Source organism: Alligator mississippiensis, chromosome 3, assembly GCF_030867095.1.
Source record: "Alligator mississippiensis isolate rAllMis1 chromosome 3, rAllMis1, whole genome shotgun sequence".
Lineage (NCBI taxonomy): Eukaryota > Metazoa > Chordata > Crocodylia > Alligatoridae > Alligator > Alligator mississippiensis.
In genome coordinates, this window is record NC_081826.1 from 244,526,499 (window position 1) to 244,548,669 (window position 22,171).

Here is a 22,171-nt window from a genome sequence, read left to right on the forward strand (position 1 = left end):
GTCCTCAGGTGTGGATGCTTTACCCCAGAGTTTGGTATCATCAGCAAACTTGGCCAGTCCGCTTCTGACTCCAATGTCCACATCATTAACGAAGATGTTGAACAATATAGGTCCAAGGACAGAGCCTTGGGGGACCCCGCTGGTCACAGGGCACCATGACAATTGACTTCCATCAACCACCACCCTCTGGGTCTGACCACAGAGCCAATTCCCCAGCCAGTGGATTGTGGTGGACCGGAGGCTGTACTTGGCCAGTTTTGCCAAGAGGTGATCATGGGATACCAGATGGAAGGCTTTTTTGAAGTCAAGATATATGACATCAATCTCCTCTCCCTTGTCCAGGTGATAGGTCGCCTGGTCATAGAAGGAAATGAGATTGGTCAAGCAAGACCTACTCGCAACAAACGCATGCTGGCTATCCCTCAGGATATTGCTGTCAGCTAGTCTGTTAAGGATGGCCTCTTTGATAATCTTTTCCAAGACCTTGCCCAGGATAGAGGTCAGGCTGATGGGCCAGTAGTTTGCCAGATCCACTTTCCTCCCCTTCTTGACAATAGGTACCACATTGGCCTTCTTCCAATCTTTGGGCACTTCACCAGAGCACCAGGAGTCCTCGAAGGTCCGTGCCAGAGGCTGGGCTATGATGCTAGCCAGCTCCTTGAGTACCCTGGGGTGTAGATTGTCAGGGCTGGCTGACTTGAAGGTGTCCAGCCTCAAGGTGTTCCTTCATGAGGTCAGCATTGCTGGAGGGCAGGGAATCTTCCTCACCCGGGCATCCCTGTCCCGTAATAGGCATGGGCGTCCCGTGGGACTGATGAAAGACTGACGCAAAGTACCCATTGGCTTTTTCCTGGGTGTTGGTTGTCAGTAGTCCCATGTGGTTTAGCAGGGGTCCAATGTTGCCCTTGCTTTTCCTTCGGCTCCCCACATATCTGAAAAAGGACTTTTTATTGTCCTTGATACTTGTAGTAACTTGTAGTTGGAGTTCCATTGCAGCCTTGGGTTTCCTGGTTTGCTCCCTGCAGGACCGGACTAGTGCAGAAAATTCCTCCTTGAAGGTGGATCGTGTCCCCCATCCTTTGTAGGCCTGCCTTTTTTGCCGCAGGAGGTCGGCTAGTTCCCTGGAGAGCCAAGGGGGCTGCTGTGCCCTTTTGCTGCCTTTCCTCCGAGACGGAATAGCCTAGTCTTGTGCATCGAGTATTGCTCCCTTGAGCAGCAGCTACTCTTCCTGAACTCCCCTCCCCTTGGGGTCGTGGTCCCTTAGGGTCTCACCAACAAGCCTCCCGAGCTTGTCAAAGTCAGCTTGTATGTTGTACTAGATTTCTTTAGGGTTTTTGACATAGGACTACACAAAATGAACTAGAACAATATAAAAACATAACACTTTGAATAATTAAACCTGGTTAAATGATGGGTCTCTGTAACTAGGAACAAGGAGTCACTGCTCAGTGAGTCCTGCAGGGATCAGTTCTTGGTCCTTTACTATTTAACTTTTTTTTCTAAATTTGACAGAAATAATTTCTGATAGTTTGCAAAGGAACAGGCATTGGAGGGACAGTATCTTTTCTGAAGATATCGGGTCACTGACAAAGTGACCTAGATAGCTGTTTAAGTTGGAGGCAAGTGTGTCTCTCTTCTGCCTAATATACAAGGTCAGACATCTAGGATCAAGGAGCATAAGCCATATGTACAGGATGGGGGACCTCTGACCTGGAAAGGGTTCTGAAAAGACTTGGGTTACAGTAGATGATGACCTGAACTAGAGTTCCCACTGCAATGCTATAGCCAAAAAGGCTAATATGATCCTTGGATGTACAGACAAGAAACATGTTTTATATAAAATAAAATCCATTGTTCATTGTTACTCGTCATTTTGATAGGCCTTTTGGCTTTCTTGCAGAAGCATCACTCTCCTCTCTACTACTTTGTGGATTTGGGAATACTTCTCTTAGTCCCTTCCTTCCCTTTCCCCATGCATTTCACTAATTTCTTTTCAGCCTTTCTCCCACTGCTTGAATGAATAAAAATGGATTTTTGCCATCCTTTTGTATATACCAGTTCACTAACCCACTAGTGCAACTTAAATAAGCAGAAAGCAGGTAAAAGCCTTTTTTACAAGTTAGTAAACTACTTTGGCCTGCTCTTTGATTCTGTAGTGTTAGTTACATAGCAACACTGCATACCCTGCACTGCTTTTTTCCCCTTTCTTCAGTTTAAACCAATGATTTACTTAGCCTGCATGACATGCTTCTGAAAAATGCACACATTTGAATGCTTTTAAGAGTCTTAGTAGCAGTTTAAACTTTCTTTCTCCCTTTCCTTTTCCCTTTCCCTTTTTCTATTATTTTTAGTTACCTGATTGTTTTCCACTGTAGTATTGTAGCCTTCTTTTTACAAGTGGAAGTACAAGCAAGTGAGCTTTTCCAATCATGCAGTATTGCACTGTTGTCAACTTATGATACTGTATCATTGAGGTGTGTGACAGTGTTTCCATTGACTTAAATGGGGGCAAAATCCAGTCCTTTGAGATGACTCTCTGATGAGCCTGATGGCAAGAACAAGAATGTGTGTTAACTCCAAAGGCCACAAGTCTTTTTTTTTTTTTATATATACAATTGTTCTTGTATTGCAGTTGCTTAACTTCTCTTACTTCAGCCATTCAGTATAATCTCCCAGGAACCCAATACCTTTAAAAGGAAGTAGCTGCTCTTTTTCTCAAATGTGTTCTGGGATTTTTTGTTACTGGGGAATCTTTAATTGCATGTTAATTAGATAAGATTCCCAGGTAAAAATCCTTTTATTAAACGGGGAAATTTGACTTGCCAAAACTGAGAAATACTTTCTCAATTTGCATGGATAATATAACCTAATTTTAGATACTTTTTATTAGAAAAATATTCACAAATGCAATTCAATGTTTTCCATAATTACCAATCGGAGAATCTGAGTTCTTAGATTAAATTTTACAGCAACTCGCGCAACTTTACATTATACCATTGTAGACACATTCAACAACTGTTTCTTAATGTGCTGCTGTGTATGATTTGCTGCGATCTATTGGAATAAATTAAAGCAGGAAATTATTCCAATTAGAGTATCACAGAATCTAATGTTAAGATTTTAGGAAATTATACTGGCTAATTATTTTGTTAAACCCAGTAAGCATATTAAAGAAAGTGATGTTCCAGTTCTCACCACATTCTCAGTTATTGTCCCACATTATTTTTTAATAATGTATACTACAGATTCAATAGTAGTAATCCAGGTGTCTCAGTTATAATAATTGCATACATTCACTGTATTTTCTTTTTCTGTTTTTGTTTCAGAACGTTACTACATATAAACTTCCTGGCACCTTTACTTATGGTCCTCCTATGGGTAAAGCCAATCACCAAGGACTATATTATGACCCCACCTCTGGGAAAAGAGAGTGTGCCTTTGTAAGGTTCCTTTAAAAAATATATATGTGTGTGTGTGTGTGTGTGTGTGTATAGATATCTATATATAGATATATATAGGTACCAGAATCAATTGGGTTTAGTGTTCTCTGATTTATACTAGTTATGCTCTTGAAGCTACATTTTTTAAATGCTGAGCTATCAAAGTGTTTAAAAACATCTTTGAGAGGAAAATGGGCTGTGAAATCAGAATTTCAGGGACATGTGACCAATTATTACTTTAAACTGGGTATTTTTAACTTATTTTTAAAACCAGAATCATCAGTGTAACAATGACAGTTGGTTGAAACTCATGTTATAACTGATGCTAAAATTGAAAACTGTCTTAAAACTGTGACTTTTATATATCAGAAAAGTTATAGAGAGCTTAAACTCAATAGAAAATATAGTATTAAGACTCTTGAATTGTACACATTTTAGAGTTTTCTGTAAAATTAGAAAAGCACTGTTTAAATGCAAAGCAAGTTAATCTGGCTGAAGAGCTGCAGGATAAAAACACTATTCCAGTTGCTATTTAGGATACACACTACACAGTTCTAATCCTTGATTTATTTGAAAGATTTCATTATTTGTTTAGTATTCTAGATTGCTTGAATTCTCAGTACTGAAGAGCTTCTAGGTTTTTCTCCTGCAGCCAAGTGGATATGAGAGGCCTAATGCTATGGCATGATTGGAAAGTAATAGCTGCTAAGGGAGGGGGTGGGAAGAAAGAAAATTGCTTACCTGTAATTGAATATTGTTTACCTGTAAGATGTGTAACTATTGACTGGGTGTTAAGTATTTCCTTCAATAGATTTCAAGATTTCTGTATAGGTAGTATAAACAAATACATAACACTTAAGTAGAGGATGACCTTTGGAGATTGTTACTCTTTATCCACAGAATGTCAGAAGCTACATTTGATACTCTACGGCTGTGGATTATAATCCTATTGTGTGCTTTACGAATGGCCATGATGCGCAATCATCTGCAAGCCTACCTTAATTTAGCGCAGAAGTGTGTGGATCAGATGAAAAAAGAGGCTGGCAGAATAAGTACAGTTGATCTGCAGAAAATGGTAAATATAGTGGAATAAAAACGACAAACGTAATAAGTGATTCACACGTAGTGAACTCATGTTGTTGACCCCCTGTCCTTATCCTTCCACAGCACCAGAATTTACATTTTAAAACCATGAAATGGGAGGTTTTCCTGAAATGTAGTTCTTTCCAGAAAGGTACCATACCAGGAGGGAAAAAAATGCACAAATCCAGGAAACAACATAATGCAACTCCCATTGTGCCACTACACAGTCCTTCTGTTAGATCACCATACCATATCCCTCTGAATCTTGTAGTTTATGATCTCTGTCCATTTTACATGCTGCAAATGGTGCAAAACACATGGGGAGATCCAGGAATTGTATTGACTGATATGATTCAAAGCCTAAGAAACTTAAATACTTAAAAAAAAAATATTAAGAATATGTTTGTTAAAGTCGGCTCAGAGCTAATATGCAGTATATTGAAATGTAGAATACTGAATGGTAGTATTTTGTTTGTAAAAGTATAGTAAATATTCTATGTTTTGTTTTGTTTTTTTACTGCTTCCATTCATGAGGAAATAACTGATGAATGAATAAGTGCTGTAAGAATTTTGAATTGTTTTAAATTTGAAATTCTTCAATAAGCCTTTTTTCTTAAAACTTGTATTACGTGTTAAAAAAAATTGTGAAAAACTTTTGAATGTGGTCTTCCTCGTCAGTATCCTGTTTCTTTAAGCTGCTTAGTTTTACTGACAGTTGTATTTAAATGTTGGCTATAATAATTTATAATATATCAGCTGTCTTAAGCATTCTTGCACGCTAAGTTGCTCAAAGGTTTTGTTGATTTCAGGTGGCCCGAGTGTTTTATTACCTCTGTGTAATTGCATTGCAGTATGTGGCACCTCTGGTAATGCTGCTACACACAACTCTGCTGTTGAAAACCCTAGGTATGAAAAACTTAATGAATTTTATCCCTTCCTGTATTATATAAAGCTTTTATTATCTATTAAAAAGAACTAATACAGCATATGTAGCTAGAAATGAAGAAAGATCTTATATTTTTGACATTGTAGAATGGTTTCAAGCCAAACAGTTATTATTTTATACTTGAAGTGGTTTTGGAAGCTGTTAATTCCTATCTGATCTAAAATAGGCAAACAATTTAATGTTACAGATCATGCTGTTGATTATCTTTTTTAAAAAGTTACATACCATTTTAAAACGAATGCATCTAATTTTAGGGAAATCTGTTTTGCATATGTAAAATTTGGTAAGAACATTTCATGAACTTCTTAAACACGCTACAAGTTTCCTTCTGTATTGGTAGAAGGATGAAATGATGTCAGCTCTTCCTGATGAAAGATTAGATATCACTTGCTGCATTACTACACTAAGGGTATAGACATCATTATCAATTATCAGAAGATACTGATGCAAGTTGTTGCAATGTGACTGTTAAGTCTTTGTGATCCTGTAATGATGAAAGTGTGGCAAAACAGTTCCTATTTAATAGTTTTGTGCAAGGTCAGAGTTAAAAATCCTATTATTAAATGGGGAAATTTGACTGGCTATATAGCTAACATGATCAGTAAAGGATCATACAGATATAACAATTGAACTATAATAGCTGCTTTCCCAGCCAGCAGCTTCCTCTTGCCTTTTAAAGCAGCTAAAATCTATACATATTCATACCCTAAGATCTCACTTGTTAAATGTAATATTGCAATATGACTCTCTAACTCCTTTTTTTTTTTTTTTTTTTTTTTTTTTTTACAAGTTAAGATTCGTATTTTTTAACTTTTACATGTGAAGAGTATTGCTGTCCTGTTTATAGAACTGACCAAGATGCAAAATGCAAGCAAACTAGTTTTGGAATCTGCTTGCCATTAATACTGATTTTTGTTGCCTTTTAACAGGTAATTACTCCTGGGGCATCTATCCAGAATCTAGCTCTGACTCTCCAATGGAGAACAATCTACTCCCCAATTCAGTTTATTTTGAGTCTCCATCTGCTGATGAGAAGATGAAGGTAACTGTAATACAACTAACCATGGCGTTGGGCAGCTTAAAGAACATTTTCACTCCTCTCCTGTTCCGAGGACTCCTATCTTTTCTGACGTGGTGGATTGCTGCTTGCCTTTTCTCCACAAGCCTTTTTGGGCTTTTCTATCACCAGTACCTGACTGTGGCATGAACTATTTGGCCAAAAAAGCAAATAGGAGGTTCAAACCCATGTACCCAAAGGGGGATGAAAGAAAATGGAAGAAGGTGTGACAAAACATATCAGAATTTATTCTTAAATGCTTCCTCTGCATTCTCAGGGTGAATACTGTGATTAGTGTTTAAAATCACGTGGGTTTGTGACTTGTGGTATCCAAATGGTAGGTAATGAAGTGCTAAGTTGTGGTATTGGAACTATGTCTAACATTCTTTTGTGGGGCAATATTGGAGGTCTAGTTAAAAAGGTAATGCTTGTGAGTACCTTGGTTTCCATTAACACCAAGCCACCCTCAAAACTTTGATTATTAGTTTAGTCATTGTCTGTTGACTCTTAAGGTACTGGCAATGCTAATAGTGGCTGTCTGCTAAACAATCTTGAAACTGAGCCATACAATGGAGGAAGAGAAAATAACTTCTGTTGGAAATGTATTGATCACTTTTCTGGGTGAACAATGAAATAATTCAACAGGACAAAAGAACTACTGTATATTACAGTAAAAGAAGCTGTATAATATTTAGTATAGGAACAAATGCGTGGACTTGGCAAGTGTTGCTAAACAAATGCAGGAATGCTCACGCAGTAAGAGGGGTATTATAAAAATATATATAGTTTCAATCCCTGCAGTCATTTTTAAGTAATGAATGGCCATATGAATCCTTGCAACTACAGTATTGGTGCTAATATTGATCCACAAATTCCATTTGGGTTTTTTAAAATTCATGTTTTCCAGTTAGTGGATAAATTCCATTGAATTCACAAAATGATTTGAGTAGATTATCAACACTGATCAAACTGTTTAAAAGAAACAGTATAGTCCTGCTGACTGGGTTGGTGGGGAGTGTGTGTGTGTGTGTGTGTGTGTGTGTATATATATATATATTATATATTAGATATATAATATATATGAAATCAGTTAAAAGAAATATTAAATCTTTAATATTTTAAATTACTGAATGTATGTTACAGGACAGTGGAACAGGGAAGTGTATGTATCTAGTAGTTTTAAGATTACTTTCGAAATGAAAAATTAAATTCCTTTTGAAAGTTCAGCTGAAAGGGCTATTCATTTTTTGGTGCCTCTTCAAAAGGTATTTTACCTACATTAAAGAACCTTTATTATTTTGGGGGACGAGGTCTACTGAAATTGCTAATGCTATCTATCATTCCTGCTCTGTATGATTATTTTTGTTAGGTTTTACATGAGTTAGCCTGGCAGCATAGAAATCTCAAACATCTTTTGGTTCTGTGTATAGATTTTTTTTTGTGTGCTAGTTTTAAAATTGATACAGTAAGAAGCAGGATGTGTTGTTTTGACAAGTCTTCTTTAATTAGAATTACACATCCTGAGGATGAAAATTTTGGCTAACAAGCAACTGTAACTTGAAATGGGAAGACAGAGTTGCTGCTTGGGAGTGCTTATAAGCTGTCATAGTGTAGCTGTTACCTCTGTTCCTGAAGCGATGCAAGTAAAATAAATCTCTGAGTTTTCAATTGTCTGGTGTAATCAGAAACCTAAGAGCAGGTATTTACATGGTGTGCAGTAGCAACCATTTTAATTTTACATAATCTCACAAGGCAGAAAGACTTTTCATAGTTTAAGGAGATGTACGTAGAAAGAGAACACTTTTAGGTCTCTTGAATTTGTGAAAAGCTTTGCATATAGTAATCTTTTAGGCATGGAAGAAACTGTTAAATATTTAAAATGGAAGTTGTATATAGTATAGGAAAACCAATTGTCAAAGAATATAGATAATTTAAGGTAATTATCATCACCCTTCTCTAATGAATACTTTTGAAATTATTAAAAAGATATTCATTGCCATTAATTAAACTGCATTTCCTCTTATTGGAACAAAGTTTATAAACTGCTTCTCACCTGCACACCCATACATCCATTGATTATCCTGAAATTACTCAGATGATCCTGTCAGTTCCCTTGATTTTCCTATTTGTAGTTAAGTGCTGAAAGCTTCATTTTTACCCGGACTTTTAATAACCATGGTCTCAGCTATCTGAAGGGCCTAAAGAATATCTGACTTCATAGATTCAAATCTTATGAAATACAGGTTCAAATGAACAGAACGTGACTGGTAGGTCTAGTAGCACTGCAGTCACAGTTCCAGAGTGTTTGTGGTACACGATTAGCAATGGAATGATAAAATTAACCTTTGAGTGGTCATGATAAATTTTCCAGGGTTAAAACTATTTGGGCAGGAGAGAGAGGGAATCTCTTAATGCTCTTTCATTCTTGCTGCAAACTCAGTGGCAAACCATGTTAGATTATAACACTTATTACAATCTGAGGTGTAGCAATAAAGCACACATATTGAAGGATCTTTCAAAATCCATGGGAAAACAGAATTTCCATCCCTATAGATTTGTTGCTGCCCACAACTGAAGATTAACTACAACTAAATAAGACTTTGTTTAGCAAAAAGGTAATTAAGATGGGCTTCATGATAATCGCTGTTACAATAATACTGACCAGAGTGGTGATGACACATCTGAAGAACCATGACGGTGATAAATTGAGAAGTGGTCTGCACCCTAATTACTGATTGCAGCCATTGTCTCCTTATTGTTACACGGATTGTAAGGTTTTACGACTGGTCACACTTGGCTCTGTGTGGAAAATAACGTCTCTTCACTGACTTTATTCACTCTGTGAAGTCAGGGGGATGTCCTGTACAAAATGTAGGTAAATCATAAACTTTTTTGGCCTGAGGGGAAAAAAAAAGATTTTTCGGTGCTTTTGAGCAAAACTTATATAGGTAACATCCTATACTGCCCATGAACCTCTTACAGCTGAACAGCTCCCTGGGTGAAATGTAAAATCGCTTCTGCTTTATCTTTGTATGGTTGTCTGCCATGCCTGAAAGTGACTGGAAAAGGAAAACACCAGTCTGCTTTAAAAAAAAAAAAACAGTGTGTGTCTATAGTACATGTCCAGGAGGTTTTAGGAGTGTGTGTCTGAAGATGTTTTCACAATAGTAGAGGAGAGAGCCAGGTAGCTTATTTTTCTATATTTAAATTTTTTTGTATCTCTTCCCCTCTTCCCTCTCTACCCTCAAAGTATACTGTGGCTAACTGGAAAGAGAGACATGAAGTAAATGAATCCTGATTGAGAGGGAAAGGATTGTTCAGAGTAGCTGAAATGTGTGGTTTTTATGAATATTGAGATAATTCCTGAGTATTACTTGGGTGAAAAGATACCTTTTGTGTAAAGATTCACCATTCCTGTCCATTCAGTTGACAGGCGTGGCTTGTTAGCCTGCAGAGCTGTCTAGAAAAGAATTCCCAGTGATTTTACTAAAAGTGTGATTTAAAACAGATTTAGGTAAATTAGTGCAAGTTTGTGTTTTGCTGTTCTAATTCTATTTGAGTGGCTTATTTTGGTTTAGCTTAATCTGCTTTTATAGGATTAAGCTAAACTCAGATAAGACAAGCTAAACACAAACTTGCATTGATTTAACTAAATTGGTTTAAAATCACACCATTAGTTAACATGAGAGTTTGTATGGACATGGATGAGGCTTCGAGACTGGAGCATCCTCCAGTTAAGGGGAAAAAAATGGACAAGAAAAAAAAACCATACTAGGGAAGACCACATATAACTTCTGACATTTCTAATCCTAAAAAGAGGTACATATATATGGCATAAGGGAGAAATCACATACTTATGCATCTCTTGTCCTCCCTCCCCCCAGCATTGAAGGGCACCTTTTAATGCCTTTCAGGTATGCTTTCATGATACTGAAAAAATATTTATTTTAAAGGGTTTGCACAAATTCTATATCTCTTCCTGGCCTGTTTTAAATAAGAATTAGAGGTACTTAGGCATCTAAATCTGAAGTTAGGACAGCACATAAAAGACTAACTTGTCCAAAAAGGCATATAGTTTTGTAAGTTATAGCCTTTTCTGTCCAATGCTCTGAAATGAGATCATAGTTGAACCAGTTAGTCTTGCAGAATTAACAGATACAGTAAAGAAAAAAGACATGGCACTGGTGAGAGAATGGAACAGCTTTATGCAGAAGGAAGGGCTTCAGAAGAAAAATTTCTAAGCTCATTTTTGTATAGTATCTATTGTCTAGTGAAAGGATCTAGAACTTGTGAAGAGGAAAGCACTTCTGCCCTAATTAGGAAGTCAAACTTACCTGCGAGTATATGCTATGCCATCTAGGTCCATGAGCCACTATGGTTTTAAGCAGCTGACAGAACTTGACTGTATGAGATGAATTAGATAAGATTTCTATATTCAGTAACCCGTATAAACAGCTGAATGTCTTTATCAGTCACAATTAGCACAGAGTATTCCACTGCTAATTGAGGCCTTTAATATTTTTTAAACGTAAATTTATGTTACTGTGAAAGTTAATTTTATGCTCATAGCACTTACTGATGTCATCATATTGAATCCTTTACTGTTTTCATTTTCAAACTAAGACCAAGTGGAATTTTTCACTTTTTAAACATTTGTCTTGCTTTCCATAGAAGAATTTGGCAGGATTTGAAATGCCATTCTTCAGTTTCTTCAATTTAAACATATGTGAACACACAAGTTATCTAAAGGGTCAACTAAATAAAACCCCAGCTTTACCACTGTGCTAAAGACAATTGCCAGTGATTTTAGTGGCCTTGTACGGGAAAAAAAACATTTTATTCAAGACTAGAACAAAGTGCACAGTAAAAATGAAAATCTTGAATGATATAGCTGAAGTTGGAATGAAATTTTAGCAGAAGAAAGGAACAGAGCAGGACACTCCTTCTAAATCAAATCTTCATGACTATGAATGTTTACTATAATGAATAGGTATGACCTGCATCTGTAGACTATGATTTCTAAATCCCCCAAACGATAAATTAAGGGGGAAATCATAGAATCAGAGAGAAGTAGGGCTGGAAGGAACCTCCAGAGGTCATCTAGTCCAACAACTTGTCTGCAGCAGGATCATCCCTATCCAAACCAGCCTATACAATCCATAATCTAAACTCTACATAAGACTCCCATCAAGCCTGACACAACACAGACATAACACTCTATCCTTCCACACGTAAAGCAGGGAAACCATGGCAGCCAATGTCTTGCTTCTATAAAAGGTTGTTAATATATGCTCAAGAGATCCCAGGCAGACATGAACGTGCATAGCTCCTTCAGCCTCTTCTCCTATGACTTGCTGGCCAAGCCCTTTATTATTTTTCTTGCCTGCCTCTGTACCCTCTTTAAATGGTGGAACCCAGAACTGCATGCAATACCCTCGCTTTCTTCGGAGAGGGTATAGGCAACAGAAGTTGCAGCCAAAAATCAGATAAAAGAGCTCTCCTTTTGCCCACGAAGGGCCATAGTGGCTGTCCATACTGCAGTGCAATGCAACATGCATGCTGCTGCTTCTTTGAAAAGGAGAGGCATGCTTCCTGCTTTGGCAACATATGTGCTGGAGTTTGTGGGAGCCTGTGGTGTACTAGGTCCTCCTCTGAATGCTAGTTTAGAATTCCATCCTTCTGGCTGGGCTGGGAAAAGTTTCACTAGGTCAAAAGTAGGCAACCCCTGGCACACGTGCCAGTGTGTGACACACAGGCATTTTGCTTGGCATGTGCACATCGCAGTGGACGGCAGGGGAACTGCGAGGGGCCTAATCCTTGTTGCGTCAGTGCAGCCCCAGCCCTTCCCCACTGTCCACCTTGAGGTGTGTGTACACCTGCTCTCAGAGACGAGCTGGGACTCTGCAAACTCTGGTACAGCTGCTTGCAGCCTACCTACCTCCTGCTGCAGGCGGAAGGGGCCTTCCTAGACCCCGGGCTGGCTGTGGCAGGTAGCTGGGAGGCTGCAAGCGGTTGCACTGGGGTCTGTGGAGCCCCAGTCCGGCTCATTGTTGGCAGCAGGTACATGCGTGCGTCAGGGTGGATGGTGGGGAAGGAGCCAGGGCTGCACTCCCACAACAAGGATTTGGCCCCTCATGGCTTTCCTGCTGTCTGCCCCTGGCTTGCAGACATCTTATACATCGAGGTTGCAGGTGTTCTTGGCACTCTGCCCAAAAATGTTGCTGACCCCTGCACTAGTTTGTTTTTGCATGCTGGTAGACCCTTACAGCACAGGTGAAGATGTTGCTGGATGTTGCTTTTACAGCATCATGTGTGCTGTATTTAACTCTTTTTACAATAAAGTTTTTTTTTTAATTGCATTTTTTTCATAAAATATATAAATGTTAAGACTACATCCTAAGACCCAGATAAAGTTAAACCACAATCCTTTTTGAAATCTCCCATTGTTTGCTCTTAGGAGAGTAAGGGTATACTGGTCACTGTTTTAAGGGCCAGTATTTCATAGATTTCATACAATATATGTATTCTTATAACTTTGTTGTAAATCGAAGTGTTTTTGATGCAAATTATATAATTTATTTTTAATCTTGATACCATGAAACATTATTTAATTTAATGAATGTCAGTGCCTCCAATTATATATCAAATATATTTATACATTCTAATTTTTTTTAAACTTGAAGTCCATATTGATGAACTTCTAACGATTATGCAATTTTATATTTAAGAAAAGCTTGATAGTTGTAAATACGAGACAGTTCTTCGGAGTCCAACTCCAACATAGGGGAGTATGAGGAAGTTATCTGCAGTATCTCAACAGAACACTACATTTGTGACTTTGTTAGTTACATATGTTTTCAGACTTCTTACTAGTTACCCAAAAATGGTTATTTTTTAATGATACCATTGCTGTATATTTGTAACCTGACTACAACATGTTGTGCTTATAGATTGGGCTTGGCCCTCATTTCCTATGTTCTTTTGTTTGTTACATTGAAGTCTTACATTTTTCAAAGTGTGTGGGTATTCACACAATTTTGATAAACTAGACAAAAGGGCACCAAAGATCCCATTTTAACAATCTTGTATATGCAATTATGATGTGCCAACAAATAGTTTACTTCTCCTGTCCGATTTTCCTATAAAAATCAGGCCTTTTCTCACTGTTAACTATCTTATATAACTTTTGTAGATAATTTTTTCCAAGAAAAAAATACAAGTGGGAAAACAATCTATAGTTTCAGTGGTAGAAAATTTTTTTTTGTTTATTAAGCAAACATAAATTTACAAATCCTATTAAACTGTTTATGCTGAGAAAATCACTTAAGCATGAATTATTAAACTGTATAGGAGTTAATTCTCCATATTGAAAATGTTTTTGAAACAAAAAAAAAAACACCGTTCTTTACTTATTGGAGGCTAAACTATGTAAAGTGTTAATTCTTTAAGGTTTGTTGCTATTGAGGCAGTTTGCAAAGGGTGTATAAATGTATAGCAATAGCTTTCAACCTTTTTTCATTTGCAGCCCCCTAAAAAATTTTGAATGGAGATGCAGACCCCATTTTAAGTGTGGGTATTCACTAGACCTGTGCAAAGCAGCTAGTATTCGCTTTGGATTTGGATTTGGTTGATTCGGGGAACAGTGATTTGATTCGGTGATTCGAATCACTATCCCGAATCGATTCAGCCAAATCAGACAGGCCTGTCCCCCCCAGCCTGGCAATGGCTGCCCTGCCCAGCATCAGCTCCCAGCACTTGTTTAAAAAAAAAAAAAAGCCCCAACTCAGCAGGTGCTGCTGGGCAGGGGGGCAATCCCCACTACCCCACACTGCATGGAGGGCTCTGCATGAGCCCCCCAATCACCCCTACCATGGCTGCCCTGCCCGCCACGGCTCCGGCTCTTTAAGGAAAAAAAAACCTGATAAAACCTGTAGACTCACCGTTCCTGCCCGGGAGGGTGATCCCTGCTGCCCCATGCCACATGGGAGGCTCTGCACGAGCCCCCCCGAGAACGCTGCAGGAGTGGTGAGTCCAGGGGTTTTCTTGGGTTTTTTTCTTTTTCAAAGAGCTGGAGCTGCGTTGTGCAGGGCAGCTGTGGGGAGGCTAAGGGAGCAAAGGGAGGGTTGAGGGGCTCATGCAACCCCACCCTATGCAGCGTGGGGCAGTGGGGGGCAGCAGAGATCACCCCCCGCCCGGCAGCACCTGGTGAGAACCAGGGCTTTTCTTTAAAAGGCCGAGAGCCGAGGCAGGTGGGGGGCACCCATGGGGGGGCAGAGGGAGTGGGCAGGGGCTGGAGGAGAGGGCAGGGGCTGGAGGCTGGCAGGGGTCCCCCTAAGGTCCCCTCCCCCAGTCCCCTCTCCACTGTCCCTAGTACTTACCAACTCAGAGTTGGCTGCAGTTCCCTGCTGCAGCCAGTGGGGACTGCCTGAATCATTAAAGCTCTCCGAATCTTTTCCGAAGATTCGGAGATCATTGAATCGATTTGGACTTTTTAATTGGTCCCCTGATTCAATTCAGATTTGGAGATTTGGCCACCGAATCAGGCCGAATCTCCTCTGAATCGAACCACCACCCAAAGCTTCGCACAGCCCTAGTAGTCACAAACTTTTGATCATAATCATCTTTTGCAGACCCCTTAGATATAGTACCCCAGGTTGAAAACCATTGATATACAGAATTCCTAGAATCGTGCTGATATTGACAGTAATGAAGCTTATAGTAAAAACAGAAATACATAGTGCTAGCAATAGTTTTAAAATATGTCTTTGCCAAATGAAAAATGCCAAACCTTATGAGAAATTTTCAGTCTTGGCTACGTAGAGGGAGGGAGGGAGCGTGTTAATGATTTGCATTTTCAGCTTTACCAGTGTTAGCAAAGCGGAGGATCCCCATTTTGAGAGTCAGCATCTCCGCCATTTTAGACAATTATGTCAATTAGATTTGCTCTGAGCAAAGGTGCTTGAAAGAGCATGCTTTCTTAATTGTACTGCCAAGGCCTCTCAAAAGCTGGAAATACCAGTAGAGTCAAATTTGTGTCAGTAAAATATTTTCATTTTTATGTAATAAAAAATTAAAATAGTTTTATTAAACTTCCATATGTAGTTTGCAGCCTAAGCAAAGATTAACTTATCCCCTTTCTGTTTGTGCATGTATATTCTTGCATAAATACGGACCTTCTAGAATATTCTGATCTTTTGAAACAGGCCTTATTCTAAATGTGTGCACGTGCCTTTGTTAACTACACACAGAAGACCATGATTTCATGAGAATTTTTATTTTTAACTTTATCAATCTATAACAGAGTAAATTTTATCTATATGTAAAATATATATACACACAAAAATAATGCTTGTGGCAAACAGGATCTTGTCTAAATATGTTTACTTGCTAGTGCACGTCTTTTGCTTTAAAAATAAGATATTGCAATATTCCTTACCCTTCCCTTGACCATTCTTTTAAATTAATATCTTAGTTCCTCTAACAATGTCAGCCTTTAAAAGAATTACAATACTGTAAATACCTACTGCAGTGAAAGGCTGGCTCAGACTTGTAGCAGCTTCCCTGACAGTGTTGCTGTGTAGGCCCCAGTTCTGCAAACATGGATATGTGTACCTTTAAACTGATAAGTAGTCTCCTTGGGTTTAAGGAGACTATGCGTGTGCTTACATTTTACCATGTCAGTAAATTTTTGCTGGTTTTGGGGCACTAGGTACAAATAGAAGGGTAAGCAAGATGGTTATATGGAGTTAAAACAGTGAATCCAAAACAGGAGGCAAATGTTAACTGTTGTACAGTTTTAAATTTGATAGTATTTTTGACAGCAGCCTCAAACTGTAGAATGCTAGTAAGGGAAAAGGCTGCTCTCTTAACTTTTGATTAGCTTTTATTTTATTAAGAATTATTATACTCTTAATTTAAAGATTTTTCGAAAAGTCAAACATGATTGGTCTTACTCAGCAGAAAAATATTAGTGATGAAATAAACATTAGATGCCTAGTGTTGAGTTAATTATTCTGCATGTTAAATGTAAAGTGCTTGTAAATTGAGCTATTTGCATTAAATTAAGTCTGTACCAAAGGAAGCACTCCTCAAAGGAAGCCTTATAATGTGTTGAGCTTTTAGCTCTAAAAAGTGGCTTTAGCAGTTAGTGTAATAATATTTTAATGTATATAATGCACAGTTTGGGAAAACTTGCTCCAGTAAGCTACTACGTGTATTTTTTACACCATGTGTAAGAAAGCGTGTTGCTTACTGTTTTTACTTGGAGAATTAAAGAACATTTTTCTGTCTTGTGTAAGTATTTGCGTGTCTGAAGCAGCATTTGACTAATGTTGATTTAAAAAACAAATAGGTTGCTGTAATATCTTAAAACAGTTTTTGATGGCAATTTTATTAAAAATTATATGGGATAGGAACATGATGCTTTTCGAATTCCCCAACCATTGTTCTGTGGAAACTTTATAATTTACCTTTGGTTTTAATTATGCACAATAAAGCACAAATTTACCAAAATGGAATTTGTTTTCTAGCTAAGTAGTGATGGTGCTGCCAAAGTTACGTCCATAGATTATACCAGAGTAAGCTGTATGTAAAACAGTTTGACAATCTACTTGCCTTTATAAAATATCAGTTCAAATGGGGGATTTAATATTTGAAGTGATATTGCTGTTTTAAGGTTTGCTTAATGTAATAGGAGTTCCTTAGTGTTCTGCTCTGTAATCAGCATATATTTTGGCTTTGTAGTCATTTAAACTGTTTATGCTACTTGCACTAAGTTGCTATTATAGCTTCCATTATTTTAGTCAATACTGCCCAGATCAGAAATAAGTCAATTTTTTAAACCAAAGATCAATAAATGTTTGTTTTTTTTCAAATATTACGTTGATACATTTTATAAAACTGATTAAAATGAATGGTACATGAGATGCTAGTTTTGTAGAACTTTGCATTTCCACAAGATTAATTTTTTAATTGTTCCTAATACTCCATTGCTTTAGTCTTTAATATGTTTTAAAAAACCCTTTTAAACCATATTTTAGAGCCTTAATTTTGTCATTTAAACAGCTAGTTGTATAAAATGCTTGGTTCAGCCGAGATATCCTAAGAATTCAATCTCTCTCTAATCCACATGCTTCATTCTGCAGTTGCACGAACTGGCTCTTCAAGATTTTTCTTTTTCTCTTCTGATTCTTATACTGTACTCATCACAGCATCTGAATATCTGAAAGAGAACTAACTGAGTTGAAATGCCCTATCAAAAAAAAAAAAAAAAAAAAAGTGAGTTATCTCAGGATCTTCCACAAGAAGAAGGGAAAATAAAGAAGCATTACACCTACACCTTGCAGGGCCTCAAGCGATTTTCTATTAATTTGAGATGCCAAAAATTCCATCACTGTACCTGACTTCTAAAACTTTCAGATTGCTTTTTTGATTACTCTTGTATTATACCTTTTTGTATGCATTGTAAATCTAGGGGTCACTGAAAATAAAAATGGGGGCAGTTATATTCATTTTATTGTAGTAATTAAAAGTGTTCATTTTTATAATTTAAGTAAACAGCTACATTTGTAGATTTTCTTGAAGACACTGAAGAATTCCCAGGTTGAAGAATTTTGTTGTGCTTAGTTCTGGTAAGCCAGAATGCCATTATATCAGGGCACTTGGTCAGAGTTTACATCTGGCTTGCTCAAGTGGTATATTGAAAAAATAGTCTTAATGGAATTAGATACTTCAGATGTGGTTAACAGACCATAGAAGTCCAGCGGATTCCCATCCACCTATTTCTCTTCTTAGGGGACAGCATTATATAGACTTTATACCTAAAATTAAATTCTTTGCCTTGCGTGAGTGTGTGGTGTGCTCATCTTGCACTAAGTTTACATGAGTTGTTTTGAAACAATTTATTTCCTGGATTTTGTCTTTATTACCAGAGCTTTATTATCAACCCCAAAACTTCCCCTCGGTTTGGCTACTTCTAGGATTCTCCCTTAGCACTCATCAATTCTGAGCTCTCTTATACAGATGGCCAGTCCCACATTTCAGATATTCAAAATGTAGTTTACAAGCTGACCATGCCTAATTAACATCTGTCTGTAGGAGCTGGTGACTACCTAACAAAACAGGTTCACAAAACGTGCATATTTTTTAATACAAAGCTTTGTACGTACAGGAATAGGGAGTGCAGGCTTGTCTGTAGGCTGGATGCTGTAAGCTGGAAAAAAGCGACTCCGGAAAGCATAATGAGCAGGCAGCTCAATGCAAGCTACCCATGTAATGTGGCAGAAAGGACAAACATAATTTTTGGTGATGGGATTAGTGAGTTATGGGTAAGGGATGCAGTATTAATGAGATCAATACTAGAATTCTCCACAGTTCTGGTGTCAACACAAAGATATTAGAAAATGGGATAGGGTGCATAAGGGAACCAGAAAATGATCAAAGAACTAGAGAAAATACTTGATTTAGAACTCAATCTCTCTTGTTCCATGATTCTAAACCAAGGTGCTGCAAGACCCGGGGGGGGGGAGGGCGGGGCGGGTCTTGAAATCCTTTCAGGGGTACCACAAGATGCTATGTAGTGTTAGCATTGTTAGGTGTGCCAACTGTTCAGAAGATAAACCCAGAGATTTCAAATAGGAATCCGTAGTGTTAAAAGCATTCTGACTTGCTGGGGTCTTTCTGAGTTCTTTGTAACAGAATTGCTCCATTACTTTTCTGTAGTCAATTAAACAGGTGCCTCAAGTTTAGTGAGGGGTGCCTTGAGTCTATAAGGGTGCCTAGAGTCTAAAAAGGTTAAAAATCACTGCTCTAGTTCCATCAGAAAAAAAGAAGTGCAGGGGACTTGATTACAGTGTGTAAGTAGGGAGAAAATGCTAGATATTAAGGTTCTTTAATCTGGCAAAGAAAGGAGTAAGAAGATTCAATGCCTGGAAGGTGAGCCCAAGAATATTAAAATGGGAATCAAGTAAGGTTGATTTAACCACTAGAATAAACTAAAAAGAGAAGTTATGTATTCTCAATTGTGTCTTCTGGGCTGGATGCCTTGATGAAACTTTTTCTTTTGTATGACTAAGGCAAGCAACAGCAGAGAAGGTACAGGTTAATAAAAGTTGTGTGTTGAGGTTTGATAGCCAGTTGATAACATCTGGGACAGCTAAGTAGATTTATTCAATTCTTCCATGATATGCAAGTTCAGGGCAGGGGTTTTCAATGTGGCTCATTGACTGCACCTCACCACATACGCGGTTTGGCAAGTCCTTGATGTCCCATTTGTTTAATAAATAGGCATACCTTCTGTATCCTGTACAAATGTGGTTCAGTGCGGTCCAATATTTACATTGCAAATAGAAACCCTGGAAGCTTCATGGTTGGGTCTACAGCCAAATTTTTGTTGGACACACTTGCCAGCTCTTGGACTAGACTTTGTGCCAGCAGCTCTCAGCGTCCAGACTGTTCAAAGAAAGTTGGAGTGTGCGTGACCAGAATGGTTTCTTTGACTTAAGCCTACATCTTGGTGGGTGGGCAATATCTTCATTCAGCAGGAGTTCAGGGTAAAGCTTATTAAACTTGATAAACCTTATTTAATCAGACTAGTACATGGTTAAAACAGTGAAATTTAAATGGCCAATAAAATATAGCAGTTAACAGTAAATGTTCTAATAAGTCTTCTGGATTTCATGAGGAAAAAGACCCACCTTGTTTCACTTCACCAAGGACTCTAGCCTCATTGTATGGATGCCTTAACTTTCTTCTCCTGAGCCCCTAAAACTCCTGTACCCCAAAATAAAAATGCTAATTGCTATCTGTTCTTCTGATAAGTGTGACACTTTTTGTATAATCATCCATTGCCTTTCCTTTTGATAAGGTAAATCCAGAGAATTCCAAGACCTTTATTTAAGTGCTCTTTGTTCACTTTTAAAATAGACAATTCAGTGTTGCCAACTTTTTGTGACTTTCATCGTGTGCATTCTTCGTCTCTTCTCAACCCCCCCCCCCCCCCCCCCGGCTGGAGTCACGTGATTATCATTTTTCTTTTTAAATCTAGGCTTTGTTGCTATGCAGAAGAGTTTTGAAAAATATGGCTAGAATGCATGATAGATGCTCAGGAACCAAAGGGCAAGAAAAACCAAACCCCGTATTTATTATCTTGGTTTAAAAATAATGAGCTTGCACTTCTTACCTTCTTGATCCATGAATCTTGTATATTTGGGGTTGGCAATACTGTAGTTCTGTTGTTGTGCGCTCTCCACCTGTCAGGATTCCCCAGGGGGAGTCCTGGCTCAAGACCCCAGCCTTGTCTAGTCTCTCTAAGTAAATGCCTGAAGCCAGCCCAGGTGTGACTTTTAGAGTAGGATGAGTCTTGGCTCTGAGATCTGGCTGTTCAGTCCCTGACCCTCCCTAGTTGTTACCTTCCAGTTCAGTGCCTGAGAGAGGGACTTCCCCTTTTCAAGCAGAATGCACCGAAGTGCCAAGCTGTAAAGCAGGCGGCTCCTCTTCAACAAACCCATTTATTGAGCAACTTCAAACTAGCACGCAAAGTCCTTGCCCCCTCCAAAGCAGTTGCTCTGTTTGCAGCCTAGCCTGCACAGTCCCTGAACACCTGAAAGTTAGCTCAGCTGTTCTCTCTCCAGAACTCTTTTCTTTGTATATTCTTTGAGGCTCATCTTCCATGGGTGTCGCCTCCAAGCTACATTTACCAAGCCTGTACCATTGAAGTGTTAACAAAGCTATTAAATTCCTTGCTGGAAGAATCTTTCACAAAGGCAACATCTCTGGTTCCAGTCTCTTGCAACCACTCCCCCCCCCCCCCCCCCCCCCCCCAGCCTCTGTACAAGTCAGGGCAGGGAAACACCTTATGAACTAATTCAGAGCGCCTTTCTGATCAAGCTAGTCATAAGGTGCCACCCTTCCCTACCTAACTTTAGAGAAACAACAAAACCATAGTCAATTGTGACATTCCACCAGCAGGAAGAGACATTTCAGAGCACCAATATATTCATTTCTCTCAAATTACTTACGGATTTTCTTCCTCAGCCCTTTTGTAAGTTGTATTCATTTTGGGTGTCTTTGAGCAACTTAATATAGTAAAGAGCCTAGAATGATTTTAGTCATGTAGTTGCACTGAGATTACGTTCCTGCTTTCAGTAAGGATTATTTATAAACAATGGTAAAATGACACTTTGGAAGAAAATTGATCTGTACCTCTCTGTAAAATTGAGAAATGTTAAAAATGTATTCTTCAATTTGTTTAAATGTTGGAGCTCCTCTTAAAAACCAATACAAATTTGGTGCTACTATTCTGTATTCATCCTCCATGGAATTTAGCATGCTGCCACCCCAAAAGAGATGTTTTTACTTGTGGCTCCAAATTCAGAACATAAAACATTGGCTGTGAGTTTTCTAAATGTCTGGAGTTAAGAGCATAACATGTTTGTTTCCCTGTTCCTTTTATTCCGTGCTTGCCTTACAATCTGTTTCTATTACACTAGTAATCTGATGGCTTATGTAAGAAGGAAAACCCTAGGGTGGAGGCATAGAGACAAAAATGCCTTCCTTTCTGGTCCTTGCAAATGAGAGAAATTTTGTACCACCAAAGAGGTGGTATCCAAAGAAGAGTTCCTCAATCCATCCCCATATGAATACCAT

At 38.3% G+C, this 22,171-nt stretch overlaps 1 protein-coding gene across 6 annotated transcripts in view; it reads left to right on the forward strand.

The window, feature by feature from the left end:
- TMEM161B (transmembrane protein 161B) overlaps positions 1-22,171 on the forward strand; it is a 106,092-nt gene that overhangs the window by 57,950 nt on the left and 25,971 nt on the right. For 3 of the 6 annotated variants that reach the window (XM_006266713.4, XM_019483130.2, XM_059725047.1), the window contains 4 exons: positions 3,327-3,440; positions 4,341-4,515; positions 5,333-5,429; positions 6,399-18,041. In XM_006266713.4, coding sequence (XP_006266775.1) covers positions 3,327-3,440; positions 4,341-4,515; positions 5,333-5,429; positions 6,399-6,676 — 664 coding nt within the window. In that variant the 3' untranslated portion in view covers positions 6,677-18,041. Of the gene's footprint in view, positions 1-3,326; positions 3,441-4,340; positions 4,516-5,332; positions 5,430-6,398; positions 18,042-22,171 lie in introns of those variants that run through there. The other 3 variants (XM_019483136.2, XM_019483148.2, XM_019483140.2) reach the window with 2 other exon arrangements.